At 43.1% G+C, this 18622-nt stretch overlaps 1 protein-coding gene across 10 annotated transcripts in view; it reads left to right on the plus strand.

The window, feature by feature from the left end:
- LOC143117178 (myosin IXB) overlaps positions 1-18622 on the plus strand; it is a 46570-nt gene continuing 27948 nt past the window's right edge. For all 10 annotated transcript variants that reach the window (XR_012985954.1, XM_076278726.1, XM_076278730.1 and 7 more), the window contains exons 1-2: positions 1-385; positions 11089-11985. Coding sequence is in view for 9 of the 10 variants with exons in the window: in XM_076278726.1 (XP_076134841.1) it covers positions 11149-11985 (837 nt within the window). In the remaining variant the exon portion in view is untranslated. The remainder of the gene's footprint in view (positions 386-11088; positions 11986-18622) is intronic.

The following is an 18622-nucleotide window of genomic DNA, read 5'->3' on the forward strand; positions in this document are numbered from 1 at the left end:
CACTAGCCAAGAGAGCAGACTGGCCTCCGTCTAATAGGATGCGGGTGTCGCTTTATGTGAACTTCGTTAGAGAAGGGTTGTAAGTGCTATGTCTGACGACTGATTTCAGTTTAATTTATTAGGTAGCTATTGTTTGTAGCAAAGCAAGTGTTTGAAAGTGTATTCTTGGTAAACCTCATCGCCTTGGCAGCCAATTAGTAACTTATTTTGTAAGCTAGCTAGCGATTAGCTGCAGAACAAACTGGCATTGGTTGAGTTAAGTTAGAACTTGGTTTGCGAATCGCAGATAAGAATTGAAAGCTTTGTTTTCATACTCATGAGCAGTGAACACGAGACGGGAATGAACACATAAATGTGTAACATTTCTACGGAATAACTTGATGAGGTAAGTACACGATGCTTTTGCTAGTTATTTTGTCATATGATATGGAAATAATACAAAAACGGTACTTGCTAACGTTACCCTGTGTTAGCCATTTTGCTAAGAGACAAGGGATAGACTAACGTTAAATGAAATCTTTGATATGGAGTAACGTTAGATGACGGTAACGTCTATCTGTAAAAATGTTAGTGGCAGCTTAATTACAAGTTAACAGTAGTGGCGTTGGTCACTTTTTTGGCTCTGATGTCAGTAGTTTTTAATTACAGGTAACTTTTAATGTAACGTTAATCAACAGACGACAAACGAGGACGACTCAACAAAATTTAACGTTAACGTTAATTCGGCGTCTTTTAGCTATGTAGCTAATATTAACGTTACGGATTGACGTTCGCTAACTGTTATTTTGGCTTAATTATTAGATAAGTTAATTAGGTGGATATAACGTTATTGTTCATTTCTACCGCTGAGTGATTGTTTAAACAATGTAACGTTAGCTTCTAACGTTAGTGGTCCAGCTTTTGTTCAGAATGAAGCGAATATACCTCAAGTTAGGTCTGCTGTTAAGAAAGATGCTGTTAGTTATGTCAATGTCATAATGCAGGTCGAATAGCGCGAACGTTAACTTTGATTTTGTTTGGCCTGCCTTGGGCTAACATTGATTGGCCTCTTTTATATTTGACCTAGCTATATAGCGACAAAGCAACAAATCTGACACTTTAAAATGATTTGTCTTCCTCGGCTTTGCTTGTGAGTTTGTTTTAATTTACGAAATCAGCAATCAGCTGTAGGAATTAAATTGTCAGTCAAAACAATATCACTGAGGAGAAAGGACCCATTCGTTTGTTCTGTCTGGCTGGCTAGCTAGTCTAGGCTATCACCATTGTTATTCGCTGCGATGGGAGATCTTGCAACTTGTTGCAAATTAGCTTGCAGCCAAGGATTCTCTGGCTGAACTTTCTTTTCCTTTGTGTTGTTGAGTTATGAGTTATTCTTTTCTTATTAGTGCTTATAAGAACAATAGATAATTTTGCACGATATACACATTTGTTTTACCGTCCAGTTGTTTTGATTCAGTGTTTTAAATCAAAGTATTCGCTTCATTCGTACAATGACTTCCCGAGCTTGCAAACTGACCCAAATCCCTTCTTTTTGTTCATGAGTAATGTCTGCATCGCAGCCATGGAAAAAACGGATTATGTAGCCTGAAAGAAGTCGATGGAAAAGGGAGAGAGAAATGTTGGCCTCTGTATGCGCTGCGGCTTTGGTTGGTGTTTTAGCTAAATGGAGCAAGGCATTCTCCAGTAGAAATATAACCTAATAACACACCGCTCTGGTTCATATCATGTAGAGAGAGGCACACTACCTGTCATAACATGCTCCTCCTCAAATGAATATGAATTACTATCGAGTCCCTATTAACATGCCATATTATTATGCATGTACAACAAGGTGTTGCAAGACAAACTGCAAACCTTTCCTGGGAATGAATTTGAGTCTACCTATCTAAACAGCTTGTGGTAGTTCGATCAATAAGCGCATTAACACAATACAGAGGGGCCTCTCAGCCTACTAGAAGCTCTTTTTCATCCTCCGAGAGGGACCATATGGCATTCAGCTCACATCCTCCTCTATCCGGACTATGGTAGCGAATAGAGGAGATTGGAAACGTGGGAGGAGAAAGGCGCAGGAGGAGTGGTCGTTTTTGAGTTGTAGAGAACTAATTGGTTTAACCGTTCTGAAGCGCTAGAATGGACGAAATCAAGAAAAGGGCATACAAATCTCATACATCGGTATCCAGGTAAGACGATTCAAATCTGCAAATGTATCTATGGACGCAGAGCATAGCCTTGCCATTCGTTGTTAACGTTAGAGACCGCAGCGTAGTAGAGGGCATAGACACGGTCTAATGAATCCCCTTGATATTGTTGCCTCCGCAGGGAAAGCGCAGAGAATTCTGCAGACCAAAGAAGCAAACCTTGCTCCTTTATGAAGCTGTTGTATATTAGTTGTTGTATTTATATAGTGACATGGACACAGAGTGAATGACTAGCTGTGAGAAGGATCTAACATTTCTCTGTTATCATTGTGACTGACCAGCTCAGCCTTTTAGGTAGTCGTGTTTTTCACGGGGATATTAGGAGAAATGATAGCAGTGCATTGACACCTAAATCATTCAACTTGTGCTGCTTAAAAATGGAAACAGTTGAGGTGTATTAGTCCAACAGTAACATGCTAAATGCAGTGTCTGTGACTGATATTGAGTATTGATTGACTGACTGAGCTCTGATATTTTTTTATGTAAATATGTAACTGACCATTAACTTGCATCAGGTATAGCTCTATCTGCAAGATTCCCTGCCACATTGAATTTCCTCTTGAGGTCATATCTAAACAAAATTATTGCTTAGGAGGATTTTCTTTTTCTATGGGTGTTGTGGAGTGCCGGTTTGCCAGGCAGAGGTCTCCCTGGGCACAACTGGGCTGGTTGTGTTGCTCTTTAATCCAAAAGGAGCTCTGAAGCCGTCTGACAGGAATGCAAATGGGTGTGTCTTTCTGTAGGCAGAGAAGAAAAGGGGGGGGGGGAGTCTTTGAATTGCGAGTGTCTAACCGAGCTATGCCTTGTGGATTTTTGATGACGTGAGTTAAGTACCGGCGTATGGAAATTGTTTAAGTTGTAACGCCAAGCGGCGGGAGCTTTTGGACCGTGTAGTGCCATTCAGCCGCCCTGGCAGCTCTGTGCTGCCGCTGTGGGCAGACAGAGACTGTTAGAGTTTATAAATATACATAATTACAGTGTGTACCAAAATGCAAGACTGCCCTTTTAAGAGTTCTTTTATTGGCCTCTCATCACCCCCAACACGTTTAACGTAAAGTTTCAACATTCATAAAAGACAACAAATGTGTTTCATTTGCCCGTTAAAAGTTGCATGGAAAGTCCAGCTTGTTATCTTGGTTGTCAAAGTATACTAACATCTTATCTGTCCATGTCCTTGGTCCACATTATTTTGGGAAGGGAGTCACCACCCTAGAATTTGCGTCAGTGAGTGTGCAAACTACACACCTTATTTACCTCATCAAGGGCCTATTGCTGTCTGATGGGTTCAGTCAAGTGTTTGAGAGGAGAGAAAAACTTGTAAGGTGACACTGGTCCACAGCATCAGCATTGGGAACGGGTGCATCTGCTTGCTCTTTCAGGACCTGAGGTCAGGGAGGGCTGTGAGCTGGTGTTCAGCCCTCCTCCCTCCCTCCCTCCTGCCTGACTGACTGACTGAGCCTCTGACCTCATACAGGAAGTGCCTTGTCTGGCTTGCCCAAGTGTGGACAGGATGACTTGATGTTTACGCAGGCCTGTGTGAAACGCCCCCTCTATCCTTTGTGGCCAGGCCAGTGGAGCTCGTCCACTCCTAGACTCACCCATTCCCTTGGGCTCTCTCCCCGTGAATGAAGCCTATTTTCTACAATTGTCCGTTAGGGACGTTGTATGTGATGTGCCAGAAATTATCCTGGAAAGTGCTACTTTAGGCAACTGTGTGTGGGGGTGTGTCTCTGTTTTAATGATAAATGCAGTTGTCAGAGCAGTATGAGTTCACTGACTGTAAATAGGCCTGAAGAGATGGCCAAGATTTCAAGTTTTATATAAACTGCTTGTAGTGAAGAGCAAAATGGTCAAGAGCATACACAGCTATTTGTTCTCTTCTCTGTTTCCGTTTATGTTTTCTGTCCCAGCAGAGTGAGCTGCAGTGGTACCACTGGTAAGTAGCTGGCAGATGGGATCACCAGTAAAACTTAGTTCGGGCAGGGCGTCTCGCTAACGGGCTGTTCCTGATGAATACGTTGGCTGGTGAAACCACAGTGACTCAGAGGGCAGGACTATGCTCGCTGTCCATTTCTGTGCCACAGTAAATGTTGCCATAACAGTGTCGCCAAGTGACCAAACGATGGTGGAAAAAAGAACTGGCCACCCAGCTAAATTTTTTATAAACCTGCCATCTCACTGCAGAGATGAATGGCAAATATTGAGTTGATATATGATTTTAAGCTATAATCATGTGTGTTTAATATGGAGATTCTTTTTTCTTTCTTTTATTACTTTGACGTGTGGCTAACTCAGTTTGAAAAGCCAAACAAATTCTAAATCCAAAACCATAGTAAGAAAAGCTGTGATTTGAGAGGCTGTGTTAAGATCCCTAATGTGCTTATACACACATCTTAGTACATCAATCCTGCAGGCACCCAAACACTACCCAGAGATACTGCATTGCATGGTGAGTAGCCATGGCAAAGCCTAACAGGATGAGAGGATTTCAACAAAGGATCAGATAAGCCTCTTATCATGGCTTGCTCGTCTCTTGTTTCTCTGTCAGAAATGCCAGGTAAACACACACAGCAATAATAACTGATAAACGGTGTCCAATTTTGTAATACCTGATCTTATAATTCCTCTTGTGAGAGAAGTGTTATTGTCTGGAGAAGGAAGTAGGAAAGGGGAGAGCTTGAACCTAGCATGGAAGTGTTTTATGGTGTCCGCTCTGCTGCCAAAATGTTCTTGTGTGTTTGGGAAGTGTCTTCAAAAAGAGACCCACATCAGCGCCCATTCACAATATTCCTTCTGTCCTCTGGCCTGTTTCCCTTCAGCCTCTTCCTGAGTTTTGCATACAGCTGCAACGTCTAGAAAGGCCCTCCATGTTTTTTTTTTCTTCCTCTATTTGATTCTGAAACAGTGCATGTCGCAAATCACATGTGGAACCAGTCCGTGCTGATCGCCTTGTACTCACTGAAGATGAGAGCTCCCTCAATCTTTTGGTCGCTGGCTGCAGCCACTAAATGAGAGGATTCTGGTTGGCATTGCTTTCAGTGCCAATGTGCCTCTTTAGTAGTTTTCTGCAGATGCGCTCAGTTGAGAGTTTCAGGTTTCAGCCCATCATGCTGATTAAGACCATATTTCTTTCCTTGCTCTGCGACTGCAGGGTATGCTGTATCTGTCATGCTTGTCTCTAGCATAGAGGTATTTGCATGAGATTTACATGGAAACCACATGTCGGGGGTTTTGATTTTATGAAATCCATTTTATGGTAGATGAACCCTGAGTAAAGCGCTTCGGACTCTGGCGCCGACATGAATGCGGTGCCCTCCACTTTTGCCATTTGAATCAACATTATTCTCAATACAACCCCACGCACCAGCGGAGGTTGTGGCAGAGGTTTGACGCTGGTGTGCGGGGTTGTATCGATAAAAAAACGGGGTCCAAGTAATCGAGTGTCGAAAGCGAAGTGCAGCACACTCATGTCTTAAGCGCTGGTGTCCACAGTGCTTAAGAGCCAGACGAGAGGCAAAAAAGCCCCCTCTAAACAGCCGCTTTTTACTCAGTGCCTGAAAATATCTATGGGACCCACTACACCTTGGTTGTTCAGAGCCCAGCATGGTAGTAGTGATTCTGAGGGCGCCCAATAGTGATAAACCCTGATAGTTAGCCCCTATGTATATTGTCCAGGCGTACTTCTACGACAGACACCCCGAGAGGAGGGGGCGACTTGGCATCTGGAGAGCATTACTGGAGTGAGGCCACATGTATGTCTGCGGGGGGCGGGCTTTGGGTTTGCAGCCAGCTCTGTTGGATTACTGACCTGCTGTGTAAATTACACAAAGAATGTTTTATTGAGCTGTGCTAAAATTGGTGCTGAACTCTGACTAGAGCAGAAATGACAAAGTGCTTGACGATCACATGTTCTGTGGCAAGCCGAGTTGAACTCAGTGTTTATGTTCGTTTTTGTCATTCAACACAACTGTCTAACTGTCCAACTCTTAGATGAAGTATGAAGCCATTTTGCAAAGAGGAATGGACAGTATATGGCTTAGCTTTTGTTAAGGAATACATCATCCTATTGTCCTTTTTTCATGTGATTCTATTCTCTTCGTTTAAGCGGATCGTTTGTGTCAAATAAGACCTTATGTCTTTGTGTGTGTGTGTAGTCTCATGAAAACTTTCTTCAGTGTTTAAGTTGTATGACTCATGCTTTAGGCAGGCCATAGGTGTAGTGGTATAGTGAGCAGTTTCTAAACAGTTTTTATATTGTATTTTCATAGCTGTAGTTCAATGGGCATATGTGGACGAGGGTTCAGTATAGCTTTGGAAATCCCCCAATTCTATCGCCATTTTCTGTGTTGAAAAAGGAAAGAAGCAGATGCTCCTTTCACAAGTTTCTGGCCACGGCATCTGCAGAAAACATTAAAGTCCTAAATTTAGGTGTTTCCTCAACAAAAGATATATTTCTGTTTCACTCATTCATACGGGGGAAGGCCTCCTCATTCAGAGCCAGGCTCCTGTTGCATCTGCACTGTATAATGGACCCCAGGCTGATTTACCACTCTGGGGAGGGCCTTTTGTTCCTGGGAGAGAATGAGCTGGGATTGGGGCCAGCCAGCACCACTACACTACAGCCCTCTCGCTCTCTCTGTCCCTCTGTCTCTGTCTCTCTCTGTCTCTCTCTCTCTCTCTCTCTCTCTCTCTCTGTCTCTGTCTCTCTCTCTCTCTCTCTCTCTCTGTCTCTCTCTGTCTCTCTCTCTCTCTGTCTCTCTCTCTCTCTCTCTCTCTCTCTCTCTCTCTCTGTCTCTCTCTCTCTCTCTCTCTGTCTCTCTCTCTCTCTCTCTCTCTCTCGTGCTGCAGTGAGCGACACCTCAATGGGAACTCTTTCCTTGCATCTGCAAGGAGAGAGAAACCCATACCTGCTCCGGTCAAATACTGTAAGAGGTTTGTGGAGCTGAACTACCAGCAATGTGGCGTATCAGTGGTTGTCAAGGCAAATCAGGGCCTTTGAAATGTCTTCCATGTGCCCTTGAACTGTCTGATGACTGCTTTGTGGGTTCCTCTGAGTCGCTGTCTGCTGTGGCCTGTGTGAAGTAAATGAGCAATGCCTTTCATTGGTTCCTGTTTTCTTTTGCTAATGGCTCATTCACTTCCTGTATATGTCATCCAGAGGTGTCTCAGTGTTGAGTCGCAGCTATTTATCCATGGCAATCGCGCGCACTCGGGTCTGACTAATGCATTATTTAATGTGAAGGCCATTAACCGTACACTGTGGTCAATATGACGACGACTGGTCTTTAAATAGATTTAATAGATTAATTCAAATTTCCAAATGGAGAGAGCTCCTCACTCCTTTACTTTGTTGCTGCTGTCTTTGAAGATATACTTTAGTGATGCTTTTTTTGTTGTTAGGTTTGAGGAACAGAGAAGAATAGGAATTGAATTTGTGGCCGGTGTCATTAGGACAAAGAAAAGCTTCTGCTTGCATTATGCATTATAATCTACTTCTTGATCAACTTTTGTCAACGTTTGATTGATTGAAGTTGGCAAATCGAAGTCTGGAATATATTTTTGCCTGAATAGTTTTGTGTGGATAGTGAGGCACCCTTTTTTTTAAATGTAGGGTGCAAAACATTAATCAGCCCCTTTACGGCTTGATGCCCTACTTCCATAATCTTGACAATTATGTTCTCTATGATTCCTTGCTCATGGCTATCTTTAAATCTAGTGCTACTTTGAAGTTAAGCTGGTAATTGAAATTCCAAGTTAAGGCAATAGATGTGGCCAGCCACTAATGGAAGTTACAACAATGGTGCACTTTGTGGTTATAGGCCTATACCATTTTCAAGTCTGTGCATTTTATAGGCCCAGGGGCACAAATGAAAATGATTTGGCATAACTTCTGCTTTCTCTATAACATAGGACCCCTGTCAGTTTCTGAACTGGCTTAATACAAATTATGAGTTTTGTTTTATCCAGCCTTAAACTGTGTGCACTTACTGCATTGTGTGAAGTCTTTATCAGCTAGCCTACATGTTGACTGGTTTTGGTGACACAAAGTAGTGTCTCTGACAAACACGTCAGGAATTTGTGTGAACTTGGTTAGCCCAAAGCCATTCTCTTTTCAGGTCAATGGTATAATAGAATGGTTTAGATTCTCTGTGTGATTATATGTAAGTGTGTGAGAGAGGACTATACATTTTTCCTGTGTTTAAAGTCTTTGTGCCTGCTTCAGCCTGAGGACTTTGAATTTTATAATGGGACAAATGAGATAATTGATGGGCAAGAGATCACAGTAAGGTTAAGGAGTCTTTTTTGCGTATTTGTGATGTCATTGGTAATATACTCTACAGATGTGCATGCTTCATGGGTTTTATTTGAAGTATGGACTAACTCATGAGAATACTTCAGAAGGTTCAAAAGCGCAAGTAGAGTTATGGCCATGTTCACACTTCATTCGTTTTGCTGGCCTGAGCTTGAGAGGTAATATTTTCCCCTCCCCCCTACTGCTAGTTTCTTTTCACATCATTTATTTGTGAGCCGTGGTGTCATCAGCACGTCAGCAACATGCTGTTTCTATTTACCAATGTCACAAGGCAACAACATAAAGTAGGCCTGCTCCATTGTCGCAAAAATAATTTTGGTCAGTATTGAGATCACATACTTCATCGGATTACTCTGTGATTTTGGAAACAACATCCATTGTCTAAATTTAACATTTAATTCAATTGATTTTTGAATAATCAATTCAACTGAAAAACATATAAAAAACATGCAAAAAAGTTCATGTTTTGTTAGTTTTCTTATCTTTCTTATCTTGTACTGTCTTTATTGTACAGTGGAGTTTAGTTATATGTTTATACTTATACTTATGTTTACCATTTCTGCTGTTAGTGCATGTTGTGTGTGATGTCTGTATGCTACTGAGACCCTTGAATTTCCCCTTGGGGATCAATAAAGTATCTATCTATCTATCTATCTATCTATCTATCTACAACAGTTACCACTGTAAAGCAAAAGGCTGCACTGGATTTATCACTCAAGACAAAAATGAACGTTATTTTAATTTCAACTGAAGATTAAATTAATTAATTCGGCCAGTTGCACAGCCCCAACGCAAGGTAAAGAAGGAAAAATAGAAAGTCGCATTCAATATTTTGTTTTGTACTTTTTCAGTCATTTTTGCTCTACCATAAATAATGCAAGCAAATCGGATAAGGTCAAAGCAAGATGAATTTTAGCTTTGTTTATAGAGGATATATGCATGCTCTCAAACATGAATTGCCACTTGATATTAGTTGTCGTATCGTGACTACTTTTAAGACTGAGAGTGTTTTAGAAAACTGCATTTTGATAAACTGCTTTTTTGAGCTGCTCTTTACAGTGTGATGAAGTCCATTTATTTGGTTTCATGTGAGGTTTTGCTAGTGTACATGTATATTTTGCCTGATATATGGCTTCAAGTAATCAAATTTCTTCCAATTGGGTGCAAAGCTTTAGCGTGGCTAAGCTGGACTTTCCTCAGGAAATCACTTATATCCTTCGGTTTACAGTCCAAACAACGGCCTCGATGTTTCACATTATTTGACCAGTGATATCTCAGTGGCACCCATCCAGGACGGAATCTAATAATCCAGAAATGAGAGGGTGACTTGTGCTGTGTTTGGAGGTTCAGTGGTCCTTATAAAGCCATCTCTCTCTATTTTCTTCCTTTTTGTTCTGAGTAATGGGAAGGTCATTCGGCAGGATTCCCCTTTTTGCGTAACTGTTCACAGTCATTGCAGTACCCGCTGCCTTATCAATGATTGAGGTCATATTCATCCATGTAGAGTGCATGAAATCACATTTCTGTAGGTTGTAACTCGACAGCAAAGGGCTTCCTGTTCGACATGAATGTGTTTTTGCATCCCAGTGCTGCAGTAAGCATAGGCTGGGTCTGTGTGTTTTTTGACAATTTTAGGTCTATGTGATGTGGATAATACAAAGTTGTTTATTTGCTTATCGCCAGCTGCCTGGTGATTATTGCAGGATATCCCTTGCCTTTAGTCTGCAATATCAAACAATAATGAAGCCTGTTTGAATCAGTTTTAAATTAGATGTATTGTGCCTTGCCTAGATGCAAAACATTGTAAAGGCTTAATGTTTTAATGATCCTAATGACAGTACAGACCAAGAGTATGTTGCAGATATTGTTGGGCATTGCAAAACATAGCAACTTGCGTGGCATTATAACCACTGTTTCCTGCTTCGCTCACTCTTACAATCTTATAATCAGAGTTGGGTGAAGGTTGGTATGAAGCTAGCAGTAGAGTGTGTCTGCCAAGCTTACTAGACATATCTTCGATGTAAATTTGGAGATTACCCAGGCCTCCCTCTACAAAATGTTTTTTTTAAAGGCATGTTGATTCGCCAACTTAAGCTTTTCCAAAAATCTCAGAAACCCCAGCAGTTGACCTCCCGCCCGGTTTTGATTTCAAGCCCAGTACTGTCATTGATTTTTTTTTTTTTTTTTGCTGCATATTACATTTCAGAACAGTTTTCCAAAACCAACATCAATCTGGATTTCATAAATATTCAGTGAAGGTTGCACAAGTGGGTCATCTAAGAATAGCTTTCCTTGTGGTTTTGGGAATATATTGTATTTGGTTTTTGTCTGGGGGAAATTGGAATGAATGCCTCAAATGTTATTGATTGCTACAATCAAATTGAAATTTGTAAGCATTAAAGTGTATTTAGTTAATTTGTCTGACATTCTGTTTGACATTTGAAACACTTTTTCAATTATTTCTCTTAACATAAGAAATTAAGTCAGGTTATTTGAACTGAAAATCTCATAAAAACAGTTTACATTTTGAATGGTTGCAAATGTAACCGAGTGTCCATCTGTTGTGTGTCCTTGTAGGTGCTAGATGGTGTATGTGAAGGCCATGAGGCATGCTGAGCCTGTTCTCTCGGTGCCAGAATGAGTCTCATAGATGGCAATGGGGCAGCTAGCCAAGATGGAAGATCCTATGTGCTCCAGGTCTACCCACGGCTCGCTGAGGAGACAGACACTTGTTGCACCCTCAAGGTCACCAAGGATGCCACGGCAGCCACGGTCATCCAGGACGTGGCCGCCAGCCTGGGCTTGGACCCGTCGAAGAGCTACGTCTTGGCGGAAGTGAAGGAGTGTGGTGGAGAGGAATGGGTGCTGGAGGCCACCGATCTGCCCGTTCACCGGGTTCTGCTCTGGCCCCGCAAGGCTCAGGACCAGCATCTCCAGAGCGAGGGCTTCTATTTCCTCCTGCAGGAGCGGAACCGCGACGGCACTGTCCGCTACGTGCACCTCCCAGCCCTCTCCAAGGAGCGAGAGGCCCTGCGGCTGGTGGCCCGTGGCTTCCTGCCTCGTCCTCAGAAGGACTTTGACGACCTCTGCAACCTTCCCACTCTGAACGAGGACAATATCTTGGAAAACCTGCGCAACCGTTTCCGCAAAAAGAAGATCTACACCTATGCTGGGAGCATCCTAATTGCTATTAACCCCTTCAAGTTCCTGCCGATCTACAACCCAAAGTATGTTAAGATGTACGAAAACCATCAGCTGGGCAAGCTGGAGCCCCACATCTTTGCCATTGCTGATGTTACCTACTATGCCATGCTGCGCAAGCGCTTGAACCAGTGCATTGTCATCTCTGGAGAGAGTGGTTCTGGGAAAACCCAGAGCACCAATTTCCTCATCCACTGTCTGACAGCGCTGAGTCAAAAAGGCTATGCCAGTGGTGTGGAGAGGACGATCCTTGGGGCAGGACCGGTGCTGGAGGTAAGGAGCCAATACTTACTGTGCCATTTACACTCGGACAGTAGCAGCTTTGAGTCATTGTTGTTAGCATTATTTATGGTGTCTCCTTTTGAGGGGTGTGTTGCGTTTCATTATTCATCAGTGTGTGTGGTGGATTTTTTTTTTCAACTTTGAAATTTTGAACTTGCATTTCTCTATCTGAGCTTGGAGTCCCTTTTAGATCTTATGATATGGGGTGCGTTGTGGTGGTGTTTATCTTGAACTGAATGAGGAACTGTAAATAAGAAGAATGATCGTGAAATGATGCAGACTACCTCTTCACAAATACACTGTGATTGGAATTACTTGTAAGCTTTACTCTCCAAAACATGTAAACAAGGACTACTATGACCATAGAAAATGACAGGTGTTGGGAGATGTGTGTTTTGCAGTTCCATAAGCAATTTCAGCTGAAATTGATGGTCCCCTCCAGCCTTGAAATGGCCTTTATCTAATTAGCTAGGCAGCACTCATGGATCCATTGGGGACTTTATTAGATTTCACCATCGTTAAGCATGTGTGTGGAACAAAGGTCCCTTGGTGTGCTTCCCCTCATGCAAAGTCATTTTTTCCCATTATTGGCAGTGCAGTAGTAGCCATTATGTTGTACTGGTGTTTGTTTGAGGAATGTCAAAGAGCAGCCCACAAACCTCTCTGCTGTGCCCCCTGCCCACATAGCTTACCTAATCCCAGGTTGGTGGACTCCCAGGGCTCGTGCCTTAACCACAGTGGCCTCTTTACAGCCTGCTGCCCTCATATGAACAGAGGTACAGACACACTGGTGGGTCTTTCTCATATAACTCAAAAAGCATAAGGCCTAAGACATAAGTTCATGTTGTAAAGATCAGCCTTGGACAGTGGATGAAAGTGGAAAGGAGGCGTCTGAGTGTTGTAGTTGTTTATATTTGGGTGTTTGCGCTGTGTAGATCTTCAGGGGGACAAGTGACGTCTTTCCAGTTCTTCCAAACAATTTTGTGTCCAACCAGATGTTCTTGCTTCAGATCTGAAATGCAAATATGCCCTCTAAGAATTGTTCTGTTGCCCTACTTATATTCTCTTCATCACGAAAACATCTGTTTGTTCGCCACTGTGTTCTGTGTTTTACGATCACATAAGCAGATGGTTTGATTAGGTCACCATAGACATTTGTAGTTTCAATGATGTGCATAGGCTGTTGGTGAGGTTTCATGATATGATTCGCACACTGCAGGCTGCACAACCACTACTGCTTTGTGCTCAGTGCTGAGAGGCATGTAGTGACCTGAGAAGTTTCTCAGACCTTAACTTTATTTTTGAAGTTTCATTACGTGGATGTGGCTCAAACCGCAATCGTGCTGCTTTGCTAGAACACCCACCCACGCGTCAACATGACACATTGATGAGGTTCTTAACCCCTAGACCACTTTTTTTGTAGGCTTTGTGACGTTTTGGGTTTCATCTTCCTCATAAAAAGCATCATATAGGCCATATCATAATGCTCTATTGCCTTGTTTTTTGGCAGGTTTTTGTTTGAAATGAATTTCATGATGTAGGCTAGGCCTAGGATATGATTTTAAACATTATAGGCTATTTTATCTCTTGACACTGAGTGGAGCACAGTGTTTCCCAGAGAATTGAATTCCATTTGTGGTGGTTGGTTTGCAGAATTAACTTAAATGCAACAAATTAGCACAGCGTGGTTATGATGCTAACCAGATTTAAGCACAATTTAGTACAACCTGGAAAATCATTGTGTGGTGGTCAATGTTCATATTGTGGTGGGCCGCCACAAATAAGTCAATGTGTGGGAAACACTGGAGCATTCTTAGTTAATTACTCATTAAAGGCAAAACAGACTCTTGAAATCTGTGCATGGTCAAGATGTTGTTGTCCACACCTCTGCATTTTAGCGGTTAGTCTTTTTTTGCCAAGTTGCCCATTGACAAAAAGTGTTGATGTCAGTGAGGTCAAATCACACTAGCTATGGTCTGTGCTTTGGCCTGTCTGTTGATGTTCAAAGCAGTTGTTGTAGTAACCAGTCCTCTTCAGATCTGCCTTTTGCAGTGCCTGTGCACAGACAAAGCCCTGACTATGCTAGCCAGTAGCCCCAGGGCTTAAAATTCATTTTACAAAATTATTTTTTTGAAAAGGGGGGGGAATTCCCCCCTTTGTAGCTTCACATAGGTGGGATTTATACCGGTTTTTTTTTGGGGGGGGGGTGCATTTTACCAACCAAAATCGTATTTTCCTTATTACAGGCGTCAATGAATGAGAGAACAACACTTAACATAGTCTTTACTTACATGACTTTGTAAGTGTTTGTACACGTCATGATAAATTTGATAATGTTTGATCGCTGTTTTGGTATAATGCGTCTTTCACGTAATGAATGCGCACTCTAGAAAGTGAAAGTGAATGTGCTCTGCGTCTCATGGCCACTCTATGTAATCCTTCTGTGTTTGCAAAATTCCTGACAGCTCCTGATCGCTAAACTTTTGTTTTCCTTTCCTGTCGGTTAGCAGTTGATGTAGAAGCACCTAGCATAATTTGACTTCAGCGGTGACGAGTCCTGCTGCGAGAGAGAGAGCACCTGCAAAGTAGTTCTGTGTGTGTCTCTGCATGGGGTTACGTTCGATTCAAGTCAGAAGTTGGTCCGTCCGGACCGGCATTCATGCTGCTCCTTTATTAGATTAACGTTTTCAGACAGTGCTGTAAAATGTGTGCGGGATATTTCTCGCATTATGATGGCTGGAGTTGTGGGACTTGAATAAATTATGTGCTATACCCACAATCCCGCGCTGAAATTTCGGCCCGGAGCCCTTTGCTGCTGTCCTGCGGTAGTCATTCACCCCTTTCCCCTGGAGCCTCTCAGGATCTTTGATTAATCCACCAACTATTTTCTTTTCACGAGGAGCGCTTTGTATTAAGGCTAGGAATAGGTAATAGGCTAAAGCAGTCTTGTGACGCAAGTGGCGTGGTGTGAGTGGAGAGTGTGGCATTGTCATTATTGTTTTCCTTCAGGTCAGTTCTTAAGAGCGTTTTATTTGCATTTGCACAGAACTGCATGTGATTGCCTCTCGGCGGTGAATCTCAAAATTAAGGCACAATGCTGCATTGGACAGCCCAGTGGCTTGTCTTTCCCTCCTCTTGTCGATCTGCCCTTGCATGCCCAAGTGAAATAAGATGAAGGGGCCAGAGAGCATCTAGACGCTCGGGCTCGCGCCGTGGTTACGGGGGAAACAATTTTCCCCTCCGTCAGCAGTCATTGTCCTCTATTACAGGCCTTCGCCAGCTTCCCCTCGCTTGCGGTCAGAGAAACGGACTGTGAAACCAGCCTGGAGCAGAGCCGCTTCAGCTTTTCCCAGCGAGCTTCGACGCCAGCGACGCCGATGGCTCCACGGAGTCACTGATGGAGCGTTCTCCGAGAAGGCCCCTCAGCCTTCACAATTGAAGGCTCAGGAGTTTCAGTGGCACATGAATCACTGCTGAGGCTGTGCAGACCACTAGACAATTGCTTTCTTCCCGTTTCTCAATATTTGATCCCACCCTCTTTGGCTACTGGGAGGTTGCCAATGTTTGTGTTGAAGTGGTGTTGACATAATTTAGTTTTTTCTCTGAAGGGTTTCTACTTTTTTTTAGTCAATAAGGCTATGGGATTGTTTTTTGTAATGTTTTTTCTCGTTAGCCAAAACTGGTGGGGTTTTTTCCCCCTGGTTACCTCTGTTAAGGAGGTCTTGTTTTTGTGACTGCATATAATACAATGGCATTCCAATCCAGATATGCTTATTTAAAATTATTTAGATTTTAAAAACAAAATTCTTCTTTCTCCTTCTTTAAACTGCTATCAAAACATTTTTGTTTTATAAACAGACTAGAAAGTAGCCCAACTGCTCACAGAGCCAGCCCTTTCGCCATAGAAACAGGTTCATCAGGTTCCACCCCAGATCATGTCCACATGTAAGGTCTTCTGTGGTAGAGCTCTTTCCCTCCGTCAAGTCAAATGCACCGGCCTCTTTTTTTCCTGAGGCACTGGGGCATTATGTGCCTGTATGTGATTGACATCCTAGAATAGATGTGCTTCAGTACTTGGACTTTCGTTTTTTGATGTAGCTGTGTGGGGGGAAACAGTGAGTTAGAAACAGCAGTTCAATGCAGAAACTGGCTTCCTCTCTGCTCTGCAAGAAAGAGGCATGTTTTTTAAGGTCTTAAAATGGCATGACATCAGCACATATCAAATGACTTCTGGTCCCGCCGCTCCGCTTCAGAGACCACAGGGCTCACTTGCTCCTCCCCCATGCTCTGTTTGTGATTGATTTTTTTTTTTTTGGCTTTGGTGTGTGTGGCTCCTACGAAGTACGACAACTCCCTTCACCTCCCCCGCTGCCTGTCCACCATTTCTACCAGGCTCTGGGCTGCCCTGCTGGGGCCACCACTCCCTGCCAACCACCCTGGTGGAGGTGGCACGTGGTGCTTCACTGAGTTTAGCTCACAGACAGGAATTTCCTATCGCTCTGCTCCAGCTGCCAGGAAGTGGGATTTTCCCCCCCTCCCTTTTCTGCATTAACAGGAAGTGGCAGCTAGTGGACGCCGGCTTTACCAATGGAGGCTATCTCAATGGGGTGTCAACAAGCTGCATATTGTTTTTGAGGAAGTCTGAAGGAGTAGTTGCTATTTTATGGCCATTGTTTATCTCCTCCTCAGCTTCCACTATCTCTGGCCCTGGCTATATTTGGTAAAACTGACTCCCTAGATTGGGCAATCAGCATGTAAAGAATGAACTGCTCTGGTATTCTAGACGGTGATGACACAATGAGACAACAGCGGGATGACACTGGCAGTGAATGCTCTGAGCTGGCAGCAACACACCCACCTTTTTACACCTCACTCTATTGTGAAGGGGAAAAAATGAGTGAACCATCCGGATTAGTAGGCTGCTTAATTTTTGCAGCAGGCGTGACGTTGTTAATGGATGTCAAGATTAGAATCACATACAGTACTCCACAAAGCTAAATGCTTAGCTCCTAACATGACCGCTGCTTTTAGTCAACCAGTGCTAATGTGTAAGGGCTGTGTTGGTTTCAAAATTGTACTGTACTTAAATGCACTGTATGGTTCAGTTTAAGAGTTTGTCATCTTCTCTACGTTACTGCATTCTCAAAGTCTGTGTAGGGAAATTGCACATTCCCATGCAGAGTCAGAATGTTCTTTTAATAAGGGCAGGGGGAAATTCATCATTAGTGCCTGGAATGGAAAGTTTGGGTTAGCGTTAGCGTGAGTTACTGACGCTGGTTATTGTCAGATCATATCCTGGCTGTGATGAGGAAAGGCCGTTTTTGGAAACTTGTAGGTGGAATGGGTAGACGATGATTTTGGGGTAAAAGGTCCGGAAGACTGGCTTTATAGAGCCTGATCTCAGTGGTGCTTTCCTGTGGAGGACTGGCATGAGGAACTCATTTGTGCGGTGCCAAACATGGTCATGTGGACACTTTTTTTTCCCTCTACAGATACATGTTGAAGTGATTTTAAAGTACATTTTTTGAAGATTGCTTTAATCTCCATGTTTCCCCCTTTTGTGTTCTCTGCAGGCTTTTACTGCTTTCATTTCACATTCTTTTTACCTCCATCATCTCACCGGGAATTATTTTCATTCGAGTAATAATCATTGAAGTTGTTGTTTTGCAGTCAGTGTAGCCATGTTTTGCAGTCAAACCAAGCAGGCCTGTGTGTGTGTGTGTGTGTGTGTGTGTGTGTGTGTGTGTGTGTGTGTGTGGGTGTGTGTGCACGCCCGTATATCTGCATGAATGTGTTTGTGTGTGCACTTTTGATGGAGGCTCCGAGCCAGAGGCTGAAAATGTCGTCACATGACACGGCCTGACCTCCATGAACGTCACCCCGCGGGCTCTGGGTGAACAGAAGTTATTTGCTGGAGCTTACAGTACCGCGCCGCTGGCATTATCTCCCCAAAAGAATGAGCTCATTATGAAATAATGTCGTTTCAGTGGAGATGTCTGGTTGGTCCGCCCTGTTGCGTTGGAGCACCAACTGCAGGCCGCTCATAAAGGAGAAGCTGTCCGCAGGAACGGTTATATTTACCAGTCATGTGAATAGCCCACAGGCTTATTTTGTCCAGAGGAACAGTGCACGGCCATTGTCAGCCCTCGTGTTGATAATGTTGGCATTGTAGGCGCTAGGCCGTTTATGACTCACTAACTAACATGGGCCCTCAGACAAAGTGTTGAAATTGTCGGCCAACTCTTGTTTTAAAACAGAGGTGCCACAAAAGAGTGTAAGCTGCCCTGGAATTTTAAGTAGTTTAAAGGTGTTAAAACTGTAAGGATTACATGGATACCAACATGATGTTGACCAGACACTTCGAGACATGAGCCACATTTTGGTCTCTGTTCTGTATGTAACTTCATAATGCTGTTGGTCCACATCACAAAGTATTACTGCTCCATTTTGTGCTATCGGTAAAAAAATGAGGAACTGCCTGTTGTGGTTTGATTGTGGAAATCTACAGGCAGTCGCCTGCAAGGAAACACCACTGAAAACAAACCAGTCAAGACAAGCAGGACGAACATGCAATTCCCCTTACAACTGAATCCCAGAGCACCAACATTCTTTCTCGCTCCACTCTTTT

Source organism: Alosa pseudoharengus, unplaced genomic scaffold (genome assembly GCF_046254945.1).
Source record: "Alosa pseudoharengus isolate Yale_2024_CS ecotype anadromous, Long Island Sound unplaced genomic scaffold, YU_APseudo_1.1 YU_APseudo_1.1_scf_11, whole genome shotgun sequence".
Lineage (NCBI taxonomy): Eukaryota > Metazoa > Chordata > Actinopteri > Clupeiformes > Clupeidae > Alosa > Alosa pseudoharengus.